The sequence below is a fragment of the Paramisgurnus dabryanus genome, chromosome 15 (assembly GCF_030506205.2).
Source record: "Paramisgurnus dabryanus chromosome 15, PD_genome_1.1, whole genome shotgun sequence".
NCBI lineage: Eukaryota > Metazoa > Chordata > Actinopteri > Cypriniformes > Cobitidae > Paramisgurnus > Paramisgurnus dabryanus.
In genome coordinates this window covers 31,062,583-31,083,039 of record NC_133351.1, presented here as the reverse complement: position 1 = coordinate 31,083,039, position 20,457 = coordinate 31,062,583, and the positions used below count along the sequence as shown (strand labels likewise).

General features: G+C 36.4%; 1 protein-coding gene across 2 annotated transcripts in view; it reads left to right on the top strand.

The window, feature by feature from the left end:
• epha3 (eph receptor A3) overlaps positions 1 to 20,457 on the top strand; it is a 144,494-nt gene that overhangs the window by 90,274 nt on the left and 33,763 nt on the right. For both annotated transcript variants that reach the window (XM_065293080.2, XM_065293082.2), the window contains exons 6-11: positions 3,899 to 4,023; positions 12,772 to 12,934; positions 13,581 to 13,683; positions 14,103 to 14,167; positions 15,390 to 15,515; positions 17,966 to 18,151. In XM_065293080.2, coding sequence (XP_065149152.1) covers positions 3,899 to 4,023; positions 12,772 to 12,934; positions 13,581 to 13,683; positions 14,103 to 14,167; positions 15,390 to 15,515; positions 17,966 to 18,151 — 768 coding nt within the window. The remainder of the gene's footprint in view (positions 1 to 3,898; positions 4,024 to 12,771; positions 12,935 to 13,580; positions 13,684 to 14,102; positions 14,168 to 15,389; positions 15,516 to 17,965; positions 18,152 to 20,457) is intronic.

The window sequence follows — 20,457 nt, the reverse complement described above, 5'->3', positions numbered from 1 at the left end:
TTTAAAAGCAAGTTGCGCTGGCGCTATGTCTAATCCCTATTTAGATGACGGACTTTGTAAACTGAAAAACTAAGCGGAGGAAGAAGATCCCCAGTTTAAGATTAATGTTAAATAATTGTGTTGTTTTTCACTTGTATTGAAATTGTTTTTATTAAAACCTTTAAAACCCGTTTTCTTTTAGTCATGGAAGTAAAAAGCAGGCAATTGCTTTAAATGTATGACTATCCAATATCATCAAAAAATAATTTACAAGTAGGCTATGTAAGATAAGGTTTGTACTCTAAAAATACTTTATTTGTAACAAACAGGAGATAAAGAATTTACAAACGGCTCTCCCTCCCCTCACGTTTCAGCACTCTGGACAGCATTTTTTTAGCAAAGAGTTTTTTTAAGCATTACTTAAAAATGTTTCTCATCTTACCATATCCGCAGGTACAGAGTCATCCATAAATCCGTGAGGAGCATTAAAAAAAAACATTTAAAAACAGATGCATTTGTTTAAAGCAAAACATTTATTTACTTACCAGGCTGCAGGTGAAGCAGCTCTTTGTGCCTTCTAACGTCTCATAATTAGTCCTCATTTATGTCCAAGAGACTCAATAATAATCTTTTACATTCAATCCTTTAATCTTTCACAATTAAAAGCGTTTTTGTGCTGCTGCGCATTCATGTAATTTGTGATAAGCAAACCCGCGTTGTCCTCCCGTTTATAGGCGCATTTTACTAATGCGCTCTTTAAATAACATAAAACACATTGCGCCATTGACTTTAGACTTTAGACCAGGTTTTTGTTGGTCAATGGCGTAGTCTATTTTAGTTTCCTCAAAATAGCAACGCGCCAACAATGCGCCTGAACACACCTCGTTTTCAGACCAGAACGCCCATGGGCGCAAAAGGGGGCGCAAATGCATTTGCTATTTAAACAACGCGGCGCTAAACGTGAAAATTACAATTGCGCAGGGTGGAAACTAGCAAATGACACTTGCGTCGCGCATTGCGCTGCATTGCGCCGGGTGTAAGATAGAGCCCATGATCTTAAAGAAAATAAACCATTTTGGTTCTGATTGTAATTTAATTTATTGATTTCATTACTTTTCTTTTGGATCTTTTGAGGTTGATACATTTTTACTGAGAAATGAAAATCAAATTAATTTTATTTATTTATATTGAGGTAACCTACTGTTAGTTAATTAAAAAAATTACTTGATCTAATTAATTCTAATTCATAAAATTGCACTTTGTTTTACATTTCAGGCTCGGTGTGGCTGTATAGTAGACACAGTCAGTCAGTCAGTTCTTCTTATGGCTATTTGTAACTATATTATTAGGTGGCTAATATGTTCGATCTCATGCTTTTATTTGATCTACTTTCACTCCAGTGTCATTGGGTTGGGGGGTGGATCTTCATTCTTGCTTTTTATTGATTTTCATATAAACAAACCTACATTTTGATTAGTGGTGACAGTCAAATGTCATTTCTTGCCGTCACACAACATAACATTGTTGTTTAATACTGTATGCTCACTAGAGCTTGCTTAAAGGTAGGGTAACGCATTTGATCCTGAAACATTTTTAGTTATGCTGGTTAAAAGTCTCCTCACATCCTGACAGCAATCACTTAAATGTATTTTTAGAAATTTATGTCAACTGTGAAAGGCGTAGGACCAAAAAATGTTCAACCAATAGATTTCGGTCCGAACGGACGTTTCCTTTTTTTGTCCCTCGTACGTAAGCGTAATTTGAATGCCCACATATTTAAGCGAGTCCACACAGACACCATACATCATCGGCAAGTTCACGTGGGCTCACCTCCTGTCTGTAAAATGCTCAATTGACAAACAGGAGCCACAAAACTAAAGACAACAACAGCAAAAACTGCCTGGATCAGCAAATAGCAAAAACCCAAATTAACATCGGTAACTTTACCACGAGATGCAAACAGCTGTAGGAGGCAAAGGGTCTTTCAAGTTTTTTTTGGTAAGGTAGGTACGCGATATGTTTGTATTGAGATGGATTCAGATATTCTACTTTGATGAAACATTGTGTTGCTTAGGAAATTTGTGTTCGTTTACGGATTAGCATAACGATATAGTTACTACGTCTACACAACCGAAAGTGTGCTTTAACTAATTCTGATGTAAACCAGTTGTTTATGTTGGTTATTTTGGAAATGTTATTCACGTTGTACTGCAAAGTTTTCTCACTGGTGAATGAGACATAAGATGTAACCGTCTGATCTGTGCGTGTTCATATGGTTGAAAGAGGCGTGACTTTGGGTGGCGATTTGATTGGAGGGTGGGATCGTGATTTCATTGCTAAGCGGCTACCATTAGCATTTTTCAAAATGTGAAACCCTACCTTTAAATTTAAAATGAAACTATAGGACATAATAATCTATGCTGTTGTTTTTTACAGATAAGGACAGATTTTAGTTTGCCAAAAAATCCAAATGGGATTCATGACTTTCAGGCAACAGACACACTTTGTAACTCATTCCCCGCCAGCATTTAAAAAAAAAATTGCCAGCCAGCACCAGCATTTTTTATTATTTTCACAAAAGTTTTATGCCTTCCAGAAAATCTTCTTCTTTAGATATCTAAACATACAATATATCAAATTAAAGAACAGACCCTCTGCTTAAAAAAAAATCCTCCTACCTTGATTAATTCTCTTCTTATCACCTCTCAAATATTTTTGCTCAAAATTTCAAAATGTCTTCAAAAACACCAAATTTTGAGCAAAAAGCTGCGAACCATTTTTGAAAAGGACCTTTGATAGAGATCAGATTCGGAGCGGTCCTCAAAACATACACGAAGTTCTTACTCTTTCACATGAGGCGTTGCTTCCAGGTTGGATAAGTTGCGGATGATGGTGGATAATAGCGGTATTGCGGATTGCCGGAAATACTCGTCATTGGCAGGGATGTGCTTTCTCTTACTTGACAAGTTCAATGGCGAGGAAAGAGTTAAAGTTTCGAGAGTCACACTCACATTTAAATTCCGGAGTAAATCCTCTAAATGTTTGTACAGGGACAATAGTGATGATTGACACAGAGGTAACCATAGCAATGTTCTACCATCTTGCGTGGTTACCATTCACTGCTTTGACCAAAATAATATTACAGTGTTGTGTTGTTTAATAAACCTTCGTCTTGGCATTGTGGGTTGTCCGCATTTTGTAAGGCTGTTTCACAAAGTGTTCTCTGGCAGTCAATATCCATGTCTTTTTTGGGCTTACATAACGTTGTGGCACTTACTGTATGACTTATGAAATTTTTGGTGTTATTAAAGTGGAAAGGTGCCAGTCCCAATATTTTGGTCTTTGAGGTAAAAGCATTCGGATTTATTTCAGTTTATCATAGAATTTCTTGTTCGCTGTTTTTATGTTCAAGATCTGGCAACACATTTAACCCTCTTGTACCCTTTGTGATTTTATGCACCGTTCATACAGTATAGAAGACATTTTCCCCTTCTAGGATCTGTCATGTCCATGGTGCATGTTTCAATACTACTTGTTGTTCATTTATGTTCTGTACTTGAAAATGTGGTTGTCACTACCTGCATTTTGCTGGAGTTAATTTGGTAGTAGAATGCGGTTGTCTGTGTATGTGTACCAAACAAGATTAAGAATTAAAAAGTGTAGTGACAACCGAATTTAGCTGCAATGGGTATAACTGCCATTTTTCCCATAACTTTCCCAAATTTTGAACAAGTTCCAAGTGGAGAGGAAACTCAACTCTATTAGGTCAACAGGAACCAGTTGACAGTATGCAAATTGTTGAATGAATAAGTCTGCTGAACTTCTTGTAACCTCAAGCTTTATGTGCTTGAAATACCATCACAGTCAAAGTGGAAGCAGGTAATCGGCTTTTTCTGATTTGATGCTTTTCTCTCTCCAGCTCCATCTGCGGTGACTATAATCAGGAAGGACAAAACATCAAGAAACAGCATCTCATTGTCTTGGTTGGAGCCAGAGAGACCCAATGGGATCATATTGGACTATGAAGTCAAGTACTATGAGAAGGTAGGGACAGTTTAACTTTTACTGTCTGTATGCAATCACAGCATTAGCATTTAATTTTATATACTGTACCTGGGGCATTTTAAAGTCAAGCGGTGAAATGTGGAGTCTGTCTACTCTGCTGAAAAACAAACACGCTTGCTTGGAATCACCACTTACCATACAATTTCTGTTCTTACCACAAAATCTACCCTGCAGGGTCATTGGTTACTTGAACAGAATAACCTTACTGTATGTACTGATCTGGGGTATGCTCGCTCTAATATTTTTTGCTAAGAAATTTGGATCACTTCATTTTGTTTTACATTTAATAACATTTTTATGGTTTTATTATATATAGTAACTAAACACAAAATATCTTATAGTGTTAAAATAAGTTTTATGTTCGGACTGCAAGAAAAACAAGCCGTGGTCTTTATATAATACTAATTAACAATAATGTATTCCTTCTGTGGGCTTCCAGATGCTTGAAAGCAGTTCTCTAGTTACCAAATTAATCTGCACCATATATTTCCTTAACATCCTTGTACTGAAAACCAACAGACATGTGGAGAAGTTTGCACGTACCTTTGGGAATATTACTTTCTGACCAGGTCATCACCTTCTTAACAGTCTGTGAAAGTGGCAAATAATCTCGGTCTTGGTTTTGTAATAACAGCGCTTAGTGGATTCACTGATCTACACACCATCTGTCTATTAAGACGCAAAAGCCCTGCCCATTTAAAAAAATCTCCATAATTATTTCTCTTCAGCTACGACCTGTCCATTCTTTCTTGTGCAATGTTCTTAAAACTTTTACAGTAAGGGGGCGTGAACACCAATGCTTTTACGCTGGCGGTCAGCGTATGTTTTTAATTATTTCCAATGGAAGCGGCGCACTTTTCAAAAACGTCGGCACTGGCAGCACTCTGCATTTTTTCCGCGCTCAACCCTGAACGAAGAGAGTTGAAAAATGTTCAATTTTGGTTGAAATGTCATTTCTCACTCGGCCGTCCAATCACAGTGGTGGAGAGGTGGGACAAATATCACAATAACCAACCAGCGCATCTCATCGTTCAATGACTGCTAAAAAATATCAAAAGTATCAGGAACCAAAGCGCTCAGCTGAAAAAAGCTTACAAACGGCTACAGTTGGCGTCCGGCTGGTGTTTTCAGTGGCGTGCACAGCATGGCATTTACGCCGGCGGCTGATGTATGTTTTCAGTTGTTTCCAATGGAAGCACCGTGCTTTTCAAAAACAGCAGCAGCTGGCGGGTTTATCCACGCTGGGTGCTGGCACTCTGTGGTTTTCAGATGAAAAAAGCTGGCATCAGTCAGCGTCCACCTGCCGCTTTCATCCCTGTTTAAATGCTCTGGCATACACGCCCCTTTAAAGGGGACAATTCACAAGACTTTTTTAAGATGCCAAATTAATCTTTGGTGTCCCCAGAGTACATATGTGAAGTTTAAGCTCAAAATACCCCACAAATAATTTATTATAGCATGTTAAAATTGCCACTTTGTAGGTGTGAGCAAAAATTTTGTGGGTGTGTCATTTAAAATGCAAATGATCTGTTCTCTGCACTAAATGGTGGTGCCATGGTTGGATAGTGCAGATTAAGGGTCGGTATTATCCCCTTCTGACATCACAGGGGGAGCCAAATTTCAGTTACATATTTTTTCACATGCTTGCAGAGAATGGTTTACCAAAACTAAATTACTGGGTTGATCTTTGTCACATTTTTTAGGTTGAAAAAAGCACCGGGGACCCAATTATAGCACTTAAACATGAAAAAAGTCAGATTTTCATGATATGTCCCCTTTAATGCCTGTGACTATACATTGTCAGAAATAATGGTCTGTGGTACAATGCCCTTTTAAGAGGTAGGCTACTCCTATAAAATGTACATTTGAAATAAAATATATTTAAAGCTATAACTATTTATAAAATCATTTTTACTTTTACAGATGCAACACAGTAAATGTCTCTTGATGCATAAGGCAAACAACTGTAAGCATTGAAGTATACCCTGCAAAAGGGGTATCCAACCTTAATATCTGACAATTAAGTGGGGAGTGAGCTCTGTTTTGTTTTTGTTTTGTAGAAGAAAGGAATAATATTTAATTGTTTTTATTTTTCTGTATTAAAAATATCTGTCTTTATAGTTGCATAACAAGCAGCGAGCATGAAAAGGTCTTATAAAAATCTAAGGATCCAACAAACAAATTCAAATCATTGCACCATTTACAGTATTAATTATTCAGATAGTTTACTGCATTGTGAATGTTATTATTATTTTTCGCCCAGCCATACTGAACATTTCAAAGCTTTCCATAATTATTTACACTGAGCATTTGCTGTTAAATCATTTTGAAAGGACTCTTAGAATAACTTCTAAAGTGGGTATCGTTTGCTTCAGGATCTTTCCAGATACAAAGATCATACCATGGTTCTGTCGTCACAGGGTTTAGTACCGCAAGTGATTGTTCCTCAGATTTAAATAGCAACAAACATAAAAACTTTCTGAAATTGTTTAGCTGCGGTATGAGCTGAATATTTATTACCAAGTTAGCAGTTAAGACAGTTTTAATCACCCCAAGGAAGCTGGGAGCTTTTCATGTTTTGCTGAATTGTTTTTGCAGACTTTATGAGCTGACCTTCTGAGGAAAAACTTCCCTTCCCTTCCTGAATTTATTTCTTATAATGCAGGCATTGTCGTTGCATAAAAGTTTTGTCGTATAAGATTCAGTGCGGTACTGTGCTTTCCACAGAAGACCTTTGTGATATGATCAGTGAAGCCCAAATCTTATTTGAACCATGACCCTGGGTGCCACAAGGTTCCCCTTTAACAAAAAATCGAGTTCCTCTGTTCAGTGATTTCTGTTTACTAATCAACCATGTCAGTAGGGTGACCATACGTGCCATTCTTCCCGGACGCATCCTGGCAAGGATTTCGATGCGTCTACCGGAAGTCGTAATTGTTGACAGCATACGCCATTCAGTTAAAAACATAAGACATTGTAGTTTCATTCTTACCTTCAAATGTAACAGTTGCTTTTCTGTAATAATAATAATAATCCTCTATGACGTATGTGGTCGACAAATATGACTTCCGGAAGACGCACCCGAAATCCTGGCCAGGATTCTTCTGTGGGAAGAATTGCACGTATGGTCACCCTTTTGTTAGGTATTAATTCATCAAGCATAGCCAGGGTCACCCAAAATCTTATACAACTGGTGAAACAACCTTGGTGGGACAAACAGTGCCCCATTGATCTAATCTGGCAAAGAATAGCAAGTTACCTTCACTATCACAAAACACACTCATAAGCCTTAAGATCCTTACAAGTTTCAATCACACAAATTTCCCTCAGAGCTTCACGGTCATTCACCTCTTTAAGCCAAAAAATGAAATTGGAGTTAGTAAGTTGTTGGGCTGGCACACATTTGTAATTATTTTGTCTGTTTATCATATTGATCTAAGACCGTATTTGAGAATGTTTATTTCCCCGTAAGCTTCAACTGAAAGAATGTTTTGGGAAAGCCATTTCATATTTACAAAATTTCTTCTGTAGCGAAGAGAAGGCGGTAAGCCCAGATTGCAATATTTAGACTGTCAAAGCAGAACATGACAAGCATATTAAGTTCCACCAATAGCGTACTTGTCGAAAAGTAACAATTGCATGCCTTGTCAAACCCCTGAGCCACGAGGTTGCTGATGCTGTTCTGGGACATATGGTAGGAATATTTTTCCCTGGAAAACTTTAGACACACCTGTATGTGATTTCCAGCTGATCGCATGATGTTGTGTGCAGTGAACAGTGACAACTTGCAAAAAGATTTATGACTCAGACATAGACGCCTACAATGCGATGCAAGGTATTAGTTTCATCTTCCCAGACAGACATCAAGAATGAATTTAGACTCGAGGACTCCTTGAAACATAAAACCTGATGCCCTCCATTTGTGGCTTGTGCATTTCAAATCTTAGATTTTAAATGGTTTCGACTCTTTGTTCTGGACAGCAGCAGCAACGATTGTGATAAGACCCAGATAAAATGTGATGTTTGCATTAGTCACCGGGATTCACTTTATCATATGTATGTTTCTTTCCATGAAAGATTGTGTCAGTCAATGTCCAACTGCATTTACAAAACTGTGACAGACAAAATTTGAGTATTTTCCATGTATAGTTTTTTTCAGGCATGCTAGAAATGCATTTGTTGTGGATGAGTGTCTCATTTCTAATAAAAATGGCTAAGTTTTGTAATATTCTGGATTATATTTCCATTATTACGGTCTTACAAACCCTGTTCACATCTCATTTTAACTTCAAAGTGCAAACGAATGGCCCCCTGTGACATCATCAGTCCTCTGACAGGTCCCACCAATACTAATTTGACACTAACCCAACTCTTAAAATCAGTGCTTGAATAAAATCCAAGTAATTCCACATTAAGTTGTAGTCATCTGCACTTATCTCATAAATATAATTATTTTGACATTGCGTGACGGCAACATAATTTGGGAAAGTTTGTTGTTTGCCAAAAAGTCTATTACCGTAAAATATAATTGAACGATGGAATGTGCACTGTAGGGATCTGTATATGTTTTTGTAAAGCTTTGAAAAGAATCAGATGTTATATTTATATTATTAGAATACTGTATATATTATTTCTCTAGTGCACCTTTGTTCTTAAAGCAGCTGTGCCTTCATTGCTGTTTTATTTCAGTTTAATCTGTATATGTAACTGCACACCACCACTACACCTCTCTCATCTAAAAGCGTCTGATGATTATGGTACATTACAAATCCTATTAGTATGTGTAATCTTGACATGAAACCCAATAGAGCTTAATCTGTTACATTTTAGCCCACCCTCAAAAAGATGCTCTCAAATCTCATTTGCCATTAATTACTTGTGAAGTAATTCAATATGTAAAATACAGCGTGGACAAATTAGCTATACTTGGAGGTCAGTCATGGAGCAAAATACAAATTAAGTTTTGAATATACTCCAGAATGCGCAGAACATTGCTGGCAAATGGCTTATTCTGCTGTTTGTGGGAATCGGAGCGAACAACTGAAACCTCAACTTTCCCTCATTTCACTTCTGTCTTTTCTCCAGTCAGAAACACATCTGGAAACAATGCAAGGCAGAGGCTCATAAATCCACTGAGTTTTTTGGTAGAGAGGATCGAGGTACCACAGTAAGCCACAAAATGTGAAAAGAAGGTGGCAGTTTATTAAGATGAGTTGGCAGTGGCCCAGGCTCCCTTAGATGTTTTTAAAAAGTACGTCGTTGTCACACACTTACAGTACAGTAGTTAGTCATAGAGGGAGAGTTAAGTAAGGAATAATTGATGATGGGGCGTTGAATTATTCGAAAATAATTACACCCAAGGTGGTAATGCGGCCATGACGCAAAGCGCGGTTACATTATTTTTGCATTATTCAACAGACCGCACCGCAAAAAATGACTTTCTTACTTAGTATTTTTGTCTTGTTTTCAATAGAAATATCCAAAAATTCTTAAATTAAGATGTTTTTTCTTGATGAGCAAAACAACCTAAGTAAATAAGTCTAGTTTTAAGACAAATAATATACATTTTAAGTGAAATTGTCCTTAAAACAAGCTAAATTATCTGCCAATGGGGTGAGAAAAAAAACTGTGAAATAAGATTTTTTTTTTCTTAAACACTTAATTCAAGTAAAATTTTCTAGCCCCATTGGCAGATATTTTTGCTTGTTTTAAGCACAAATTCACTTAAATTGTATATTTTTGGTCTAAAAACTAGTATTATTTTCTTAGATCATTTTGCTCATCAAGAAAATACATTTTTGGTATATTTCTACAGAAAACAAGACAAAAATACTAAGTAAGAAAGTCATTTTTTGCAGTGCGGAGTCAATTATCCCGCCTATACCACACTATGAGACATTGTTCAGATGATTTTAAGACATTTGATAGGTTTTGTCCTTAAAATGCTAACTATTTTCTTATGCTTCTCATGCTTCTCATCTAAAGCCTTCATTTGTTGAAATTACATACATTTTATTTCAGCTAACTCTTTCCCCATGTTTGACAAGTCAACTCGTCATTTAAAAGAAAACACTTCTCTATCAAAAGTCCTTCACAAAAATTTAATTATCTCAACTTTTTGCCCAAAATTTGGTGTTTTTGAAGAAACCTACCCATATTTGAGAGATGATAAAAAGAGAAATATTTGTTTGTTTGTTTGAAAGCAGAGGGTCTGTTCTTTCATTTGATATATTGTATCAGTGTCGGCGCCACGAGCGGGCCCTAGGGGGCATGGCCCGGCCACTTGAGTCACTGTGCCCCCTTACTTCTCAAAATAATAATGAACTTAATAATTAAAAAAATTGTGCTGCAAATAAATATGGTTATACAATGGATACTGATTAAAATTAGGAGTATAATTAATAAAAAAATAATAATTAAAATACTAACCCACAATGTATATGCTAACATAGTCAGCCAGTTCATACACGCAGCCACTACATTTGAACAACACAAATTCTTAAAGCTATCCCCAGTGTTTGGTCTGCACTGAAAGTTAATGTCACGTTCGGGGTCTCAATCGCCATGCGTGCGAACTCATTCTCTATCTAAATAATGTACACTTGTAGGCTAAGTCTCGGCATTTGAGCAAGACAAAGAAATTTTAAAAGGACCCTCTTAAAAAGTTTTTAAAAGTCCTCATGTCGCCTGCAGCTCTTCTAAAGGTAAAATGCATAGTTCATTCTGGTGTTAGATATGTCAGTGACATTGTTTTCTTTTGCTGTTATTTGGTTATGTACTGGTCTTTATGATTTGCGTGAGTTTTTCAGTCTTGCACTTTAGCGTCATGATAAGTTATGGTTTTACTATAGTGAGGGATTTATTTGCGACAACAAATTGGCCGGCTGTAATAATCCCGCTTATTTCACGGCTAGTTGCTATACGAGTAAATATATAGACATAGCATTTAGATTTTATGTCTTTTATTAGCTTATTTTTAAGAAATACAAACCTTCTGGGACCACGTAATAATGGGTGAAAGCCAGACACGTTAAAACAAGTTAAAAGTCAAAAGATGAACATTCGGTTTAATCAATGTAAATACAATCTCATATACGTTATTAATTATGAATATTTATTCTGTATAATTTGAAGGTGTTAATCTCCCTGTTAACGTGACTAGCACGCAGCACCTGGGTGAGGCTGTGTTTCAGGCGGTTGTTCAAGGAATAAAATAACTTTGAATGTTGCGATCAGTACCAAGCATTTATACCAACATTACTACAGTGCCATGTAGTAATAATAATAATAACAATAATAATATACTACTACTAATAATAAAATAATAAGATGAACGAGGTGCCCCCCAAGTCAAACAGGAGGCCCCCTCATTCTGTATTCTCTGGTGCCGACCCTGTATTGTATGTTTATATATTTAAAGAAGAACATTTTCTGGAAGGCATTAAACTTTTGTGAAAATCATGAAAAATGCTGGCGCTGGCTGGCAAGTTTTTATAAAAACACTTGCGGGGAAAGAGTTAAACTTGGCGTAGTGATATGGAACTGTAAACGTGTGTTCACACCAGCCGCGTTTGAGGCGTCAAATTTGCGTCTACCGCGTCTAGTTTGCCGCTTGACCATTTTGAGTTTCCTCGTTTCATTCGTGCTTGAAATTCTAGTCATCGAGATATTCACGCGGAAATTCGTGTCATGGGAGGGGCTTCTGCGACTCCGCTCGCTTCCTGTAATCACGTCACTACTAGAACAAGTTCCTGATTGGTTAATGTGCCGCGTATTTTTGGCAAATTTCAAATTTTTCAACTTGCGCGTTTGCTGCGGCAACGCTTAATTTGCACCATTCCCGTTAATAGACAGGTGAATGAAGCGGAATCGCGTCTACCGCGCCGCGCTAAACACCTTATTCACGCCGCGAGACCGCCAGATGCGCGTCATTGTGTCTTTACATTGACTTAACATTAAAATCACTCACGCTTGACATCCCTGCCGCGTGTGGTCTGAACGCAGCATAATGCGGTCGTACAGACCTGGAACTACTTCATTGGTGTGCATTGACTGAACATATAGATTTATAGTATTTAAAGGTGACATATCATGAAAATCTGACTTTTTTCATGTTTAAGTGCTATAATTGGGTCCACGGTGCTTCTATCAAGCTATAAAATGTGAAAAAGATCAACCCAGTAACTTAGTTTTGATAAACAATTCTCTGCAAGCATGTGAAAAAATAGGTCATTGAAATTTGTCTCCCCTTGTGATGTCACAAGGGGATAAAATCGCCCCTTAATCTGCACTCTCCATCCGCCGCACTGCCCTTTAGTGAAGCGATCAGCTCATTTGCATTTTAAAGGACACATCCAAAACTGGCACATTTTTGCTCACACCTACAAAGTGGCAGTTGTAACATGTTATAGTAAATTATCTATATAATATTTTGAGCTAAAACTTCACATATGTACTCTGGGGACACCAAAGATTTATTTTACATCTTAAAAAAGTCTTGTGAAATGTCGCCTTTAACAGCCCTGTGGTATGAACAATTTTATTGCTCACCTTCAAGCCAATCAGAATCATGGATATAATTTCCATTACAATCCAAATATTATAAAATGAGGGTTTTTTTTGTATCTAAGGTGTTTTGCATTTTGCTAATATTGCGATTCAAGGTAATAACACAAACGTTACAGATATGCTGAAACTAACATCCATGTATCTTCTTTTATCCTAAAGCAGGAGCAAGAAACCAGCTACACCATTCTGAGGTCAAAGGGAACGAACGTAACACTGAATGGATTAAAACCTGACACCATGTACCTGCTGCAGATCAGAGCTCGCACCGCCGCTGGTTACGGCCATAGCAGTCGCAAATTTGAGTTTGAGACCAGCCCAGACTGTAAGAATACTTCAACATACTTTTCATCTGTCAAACGTATGCCAGCATTCTGCTTTTCATTTAAAATTACATTCTCCTTCACTCACCATACACGGCATTCATTCAGTTTACATCTGTGCTAAACAACGAACAACCTTTGCAGAAACAGTGAATATACTGTAGACACAGACATTTATTCGCACAGTATAAAACACTTGGTTAAAAAGACACAGACTTTATCTTTCATCGCGTGACGCCAGCTGTTGTCTGCAGCGCTGTGCAGAGTGAGCGTTTTATATACCGTAAACTGCAAAGTGTGGAGTGGCACTGCTGAAGGGCTTTTTATCTAATGAAACATTTATAGGAAATCAATGCACAGTCATGTAATGCAATGAAACCTTGAGTGGCTCTCCACAGGTGATCTGAGATCAGCAGTATACAGTCTGTGTCTCGACTGCATAGTTATTGTGAAATGAAAAACAAAGGGTTGTTTCTTCTGAGATGGTGTTTTTTTTATTGTGCACCACCCGCATAATTTATGCAATAAACTGAATGTGAAATTTTTAATCAATGAAAGAAATTAATTAACCCCCCCCTCTCTCTCTCTCTCTCTCTCTCTCTCTCTCTCTCTCTCTCTCTCTCTCTATCTCTCTCTCTCTCTGGCCAGCTTTTTCTATCTCCAGTGAGAACAGTCAGGTTTTGCTGATCGCTGTCTCGTCTGCTGTGGCCATCATCCTTCTCACTGTACTGATCTACATTGTGATAAGCAGGTCTGTCTGTCACTCAAGCAGCTGTAATGCAGTGGTTTAAGTCTGCTCTTCTTAGACCTGTCACTTTCCTGTCTCAAGTCTATTCATAGACTCTTGATCTCCAACCAGATGTATAAGTATGAAGTATGAAAATGTGTCCCCTTATGTCAGTAGTCTTTACACTTGGCAGAATCTGTATTGTATTTCCAGGCCTTATTTGCCGTATGTAACAGAAAATTGTTGTGTCATGCAAACCGGCTGATCTTGGCAGATTGCACGGCTTATATAAAGACCCCAGAATACTGTTATGCTTCACAGCAAAGCAAAACAGTTCTGTTGTTCCTGGCTCTGACTTGAGTCTGTTCAGGTTTTAGCCTCTTTGTACTTAATTTAAAGAAAACTGAGCTATAATTAAAGCTTCTCATTATTTAAATCGACAGGTTCTGTAGGTATAGCAAGTCTAAACATCCGGAAGAAAAGAGACTGCCCTTTGGCAATAGTCACTGTGAGTATTTATCTCAATAATAACTTAGTCTTGCAAGTATTTGTTATGCTAATATCCATCCCATATATAATAAAATCAAAAAGTGTTTCTGTGGTATTTGTTTTGAATCATGTGGAGAATATTTGAAGAGTTTAGTTCCAAAACGCAATAAACACCATTTTAAAAACAAATGAGTTACCACCAAAATCAGTATTGTATGTGGTAAGTATTAAAAAGCAAATTCTTTATTTTACGCAAAATCCGATATCCACCATGTTATTCTGTAATCTTTTCTCTCTTTTCCCCAAAACGCGATAAACGCCAGTCCTCCTTCTCTGCAGAATGCAATAAATCCGCTTAACCAATCACAGCGCACCATTCCAGGCATTGTAAACAACAATGGTGGTGCATTGAATACACAAAGAATCCTAGTTTTCCTCATCTACTTTGTACTCCGTGATCAACAAACAAAAACAAAATAATACTTTTGATGGCATTGATAAACCTGTGGTGGTTTTCTGTGGTGGGGAAGAAACGTAAGCCACTCAGGCGACAGAAAAATGCCGGCTGTTGCTTGTTCTCCCGAGAGCATCAAGCTTCTGTCATGCTAACACATTGACTCCAGGGGATCTTATGAAAAACTTTTCATTATTTTACTCCAAGCCAACGAAAATTGAGCACGACCAAAACATTTTACAGCTGATCGCTGTCAAAAAAGCATATACCACTAGTCAACTAAATAAATATAACATGGCAAAGATGAATGCACATTTATATATTGATTCAATAGAATATAGCATTTTGGAAAAAAAACTCGTCATGTATTTATTGCATTTTGCAGAAAAATAATCAGTTTTTATAATAAATCTTTGAAAATGTAATTATGGATTTGAATTTTTCATGTTTTTATAACCGAAAGATGCTATGTGAAAGTTTGTAACAGAAAATATTGTTTTTTGTCTTGTCACTTTTTTTTGGTCAAAATGGATTTATTGCATTTTGGAACTCTTCATTAACAACATGAATTGTTGTGAATGAACAATGAACATTTTCTTTCCATGTTTGAGCAATATGTCCAAACAGTAAACTACCATGTATCACAACAGGAAGGAATTTTAAAATGGAGTCCCCCACAATTGTACCAATTTAACAAAAACTGTACCACTATTCTTGTGTTCTTTGCGAGCTTTGTAGCCTTATCATTTAGAAAATGCTAATCTCATCTTTTTTTATGTATTGTCAGTAAGATTGCCTGGAATCAAACCCTACGTGGACCCACATACTTACGAAGATCCGTGCCAAGCCGTGCACGAATTCGCCAAAGAGCTGGAAGCATCTTCCATCGCTATCGACAAAGTAGTTGGGGCAGGTATGTGGCATCTTCCTTAGTTTTTGGTGCAATAAAACAAAGTTACCTGCATGGGCCGGAAATACGCTTGTAAGAAACATGGCAGGTGGTGTAAATGAGAATCATTTAGCACCGCAGCTGGAGATGTGGTGTGGCTTTGAGATGGGAAAAGGGTCCCTCCCAGCGCTCATCCTCACTGCCTCACTGCCTTTAATAGACTGCCTGCTGCTAGAGCAGAGAAGCAAGGGTAAGCAGAGTACACCTCTGGCTGGGATATTATATTTCACCACCCGCAGCTCGTTCTTCCCCTGCATCCCTGATGTCTTAACCAGCAGAGCACATATCAAGATAATGCCTTGTGATTCATAGCTCTGCAGACAACAGCAGCATACAGCGGGAAAAGTAACCGTTCAGTTTTGATATACCACCGCGAAGCCGTCATACAAACGTCAGGGCTTATGCACTCTACATAAGCACTGGTTTTTGGCTTAAATGTCACTTCTGTTGTATATCTGCATTTTCACTGCTGTCGGACACTTGGCAGGTATACAAAGAAGTATTTCTTTAAAAATCTATTCATTATAATTGTCTGCAAAGCTTATCAGAGCACTAATCAATGGAGGTTAAACCAGGTTGATATTTAAAATGGTCAACATCATGTGTGTGTGTGATGGCCAAGTCCAGCATGGAGGCTGTTTAGACAGCTTGCAATTATTTCAGCTAACTTTTTCCAGACATCAATCCTGGAATTCATTCAATTTTTTTAACTCGCTTGGGAAACAAAATAATTGCACATCTAATTATGCAAACAAAACACGGTCCTAGCCTGGACATGTACATGGTGACATCATCCTACAGTACATGTCCATCCAGTTTTCTGTCAACATCACACACAGAGGAACTCTGAGCACTTTGATTTTTGGCTGTGTGGCTATCTGCCCTTGAAATCAGTTTGAAACGACAATGTTTACATTTTTTAATGACCGATCTACAATATAATTTGCTGCAATCATAACTGTTTTATCAGATATGGCGTTAAAATTTTTTCTAATGCTCAAATCAAAATAAATGTTATTTCTACAGGACTTTTCACAATTTGTTTTCTACTGTAAATACTGTTGGATGAGGAATAAAGTCTACATTTAAAAATAATTAAATTGTTTAGTAAAGAAATATATTTGGTGGATTGTCTGCAACCAACACTTTTGTTCCTGAGGCCAATGTTTTTATAGTAAATTGTAGTACGGTATATCTGATAAGTCTAATCAAATCACAGTGGAAGAAGTTGCTGGTCTTAAATATGACTATCAATGTATCTATACCCCATGTTGACATTTTTAAATTCAGTAGGGGGGAACCGGGGCAAAAGTAACGCGGGATGAAATTAACAAAGCGATTTTCTCCGAGTCCTGATAACATTTGCATCCCAAACTGTGACAGCATCTTTAACACACAAACCCTTGACAGACCTGACAAATATCGCATTATTTATTCACCGTTTTCCACATGTAGATCCAGAAAGGTGTTTTCAACCATGATAAGTCCATTTTTTTCTTATAACGCTTTGTGTTTCTCGTTTCATGTGTTACAATACTGATCAGTCTACAGGTTATTTAGTGCTCTAACACATCCTGAAGTTTCACTTCTCAGAGTTTTTCAAAATAAAAGTCAATCGGGTTTAAATGTCAGGAGTTCCTGTCGGGACGGAAGTAACACTTGTGACTTTTGTCCCGCTGCTAATATTGTTGTATATGCTGAAAATTTATATTATTCTAATTTGATTTAATTATATTTTCATAGTGTTCAAACTGTTGAAATTTTTTTTATTCTCCACAATTTAAGTTTGTACTGTTGGTTGCTTTTGAAACATTAGATAAAACTGAAATTTTAAATAAAAATGTAATTTCATTATTTTTTACAAAGATAAATGACAAAAAAGTTTGCAGTTACATATTAACAAGGTCATTGTCATGTATATTTAATAAAAACAAGTGTAACACAAAAATCGATGTGTGTTACTTTTGTCCCTGCTGTCATGGTCAAAAGTAACAATTCACTACTCATGTTTAAAGTGAAATTATACAGAAGTTGTTTTAACATTTTTTCAAAATTCTACCTTGTATTGATAGATCACACTTCTGAGTTATTGACCACAGCAAAAATATATCTCTGTCTATAAGATTATCTTTTAAAAATAAGTTTTTCTGAAAAATGGTACTTTCACCCCTGCTGTCCCCTAATTGTTAATAAAACAAATTATCTGCAAAATCAAATAGTGGTAACACATTACACACGTTTTTGTGCCTTAGCACTCAAAGTTTGCTGAAAGCACTATCTTAATTATCATCTTTTCTTCTTAGATGATAAAACTTTAATATAGTTCTTTAATAAGAGAACTGCAATAAGATGAAGTATTTAACATGGTTTTAATATAGTTCAGAAGTCATAGTGCTTGAATTATCTCTTACCAGGGGAGTTTGGAGAGGTGTGCAGTGGCCGATTGAAGCTACCATCTAAGAAGGAGATATGTGTAGCCATCAAGACGCTTAAAGCCGGATACACGGAGAAACAAAGACGGGACTTCCTCAGTGAAGCAAGCATCATGGGACAGTTTGACCACCCCAACATCATCAGATTGGAGGGTGTGGTCACACGCAGTGAGTATTATTTCATTCAGATGTATTACATACACAAAGAGGGAAAAAACATGTGAAAAATAAGGGGAACACATTTTAAACCGTACCTGCTCGAGTTGCCGAATTTAAGTGTTGCTTTAATACACCAATAGCAATTCAAAGAAATTTCTTTCCTATATAAAGTATGAGTTTTGATCAAAAACTATTTTTTGACATTTTCTAATATTATTCCACGTGTTAGATGGTGAAAGATGAATAATTTTTTCTCACTGTGTCTGTATGAATAACATTCAACAACAGTATTAATTCCATGCTGTGCTGTACAGTATGTTTAATCCATGCTAGAGGGCTCATTTATCACATTTACATTTTTCAGCATAAGTTCAGAGCTGTTAGTTTTACGACTGGCCTTTTGGGTATATCTCATATTAAACATTAGCCGTTTCACCACATAGTATATTATGTCATAAGGTTGGCAAACCTCTTACACAGAAAAGCCACTACGTTATTGATCTCCTTCTTGTAATGTTGGGCCAATGTCCAGCACGAGACAATTCACACAGGACTTTAAATCACCCATGGTTGTAAAGCTCACTAAATCAATCTTTATTATATATCATGATCAAAATTATGTGCTTTTCTCGATACCACAATCCTTCTCATGGGGGCTTTTTAATACTGATTCACTATATCATATCAACTGTAACTTTAAATCACATTTTAACTTACCTTACTTAAAAAGGTTTATAGCATCACTCCAGCAGTACTATACTACATCCGAATTGAGCAATTTAGTCATACTTTTTGCGGTGTTATTTCTGCACCACAACTATTACAAACAAATTGCAATATAATGGATTGATTCAAACAGGTTATCAAATAAATGCAGTTTCCCAGATGGGGTTCAAGTCCCAGACTAAAATGCATGTCTTAACCAGAAAATTGAAATATATGTCAATGTTTTGTCTCATGATGCACCCCAGTAATGTTTTTGTAAGGTATGTTTTAAAAAAATATTTAAATGTCCTAATATTTATTTCTCCAAAACATATTTATTTACTAAACAATTCAATTTTATTTACAATTTTATTAAACAACGAGAATTTATTGTACAGTTGGATGAGTAAATAAAATGATAAATAAATAATATTAAATAAATATTAGGAACACATGAGGAATAAATATATGTCCTAATATAACTAATCCTGGCTTAATCTTAAACTGTGTTTTTTTATCATCACATTTAATTGGATAAAAATCAGTCTAAAAAAAATCTTCACATGCCTGGCAAGATTTCACATATTACGTCAGGATATGACAACTCTTAGCTTTAAAAAATAAAAGATGCTGTATTTTGACCATCCTTAGAATAACAAAGATATTTTTATTATAGTATTTGTTTTTCATTGAGGCAAACTATTTCATGCAAACAATTTATAAATGCTCAAATTCTGCTCTAAGTACACTAGTCAACATTTTTAATGGATCAAAACATTTGATAAAAGTTGTTTTAAAACTAATACCAATACCTGTTTTTGTCTAAGGACAACTTTGATAAACATTTTTGATCCGCACTTCAAATGTTGACTAGTATAGTTTGAAAGGATTGTAACAGTTCCCTATTATGTCTATAATTCCTTATAAACTGAACTGGATTGTTAGATGATAAATCACACTGCATTTATTCTTGAATGTAAATCATGTAAAATTTAATTAGAAATGTTTGCAAGTTGGGTCCAAACATGTTGGTGGGATAGAGCGGGGGACTGATTAAGGAGGAAGTGCACTTTGCGTGTGATTAAAAGTAGGTCTGGTGTGCAGAGTTTGGGCAGTAGGGGCCGGGGAAGGTTGGCATGTGCCTTTGACGTGATGTGATTTATTAACTCTGCCCTGTTAATTCTTAATAATCCAGAGACTGTCACACTCCATTTAGTCTGCTGATTTTGGCCCTGTGTAGACATAATATTTGTAGAGCTGCAATTGCTGCTTCACAATTCATGGAAACAAAATGACCACGGACACAAGATTATGAGCAGGATTTCAGGATCATATGTTTACAGGATAAATGTATGGGTTAAAGAAGAGGGATAAACTATAAAGCAACTAAACTGCAATAGAATGTATTTACAGTAATATTATTGTTTATTTTACTACACTGTAAAAATTAGCTGTAATTATGCAACTGGTTGCCAGTAACTTACTGTAGAAAATAAAGACTGAAAATGTTTAATGTTCATTTAACTTTGAACAAACTGCCAATAAATATCATAAATGTAAAATCTACAGTAAGTTACTGGTAACCAGCTGCCAGTAATACCCAGTAATAC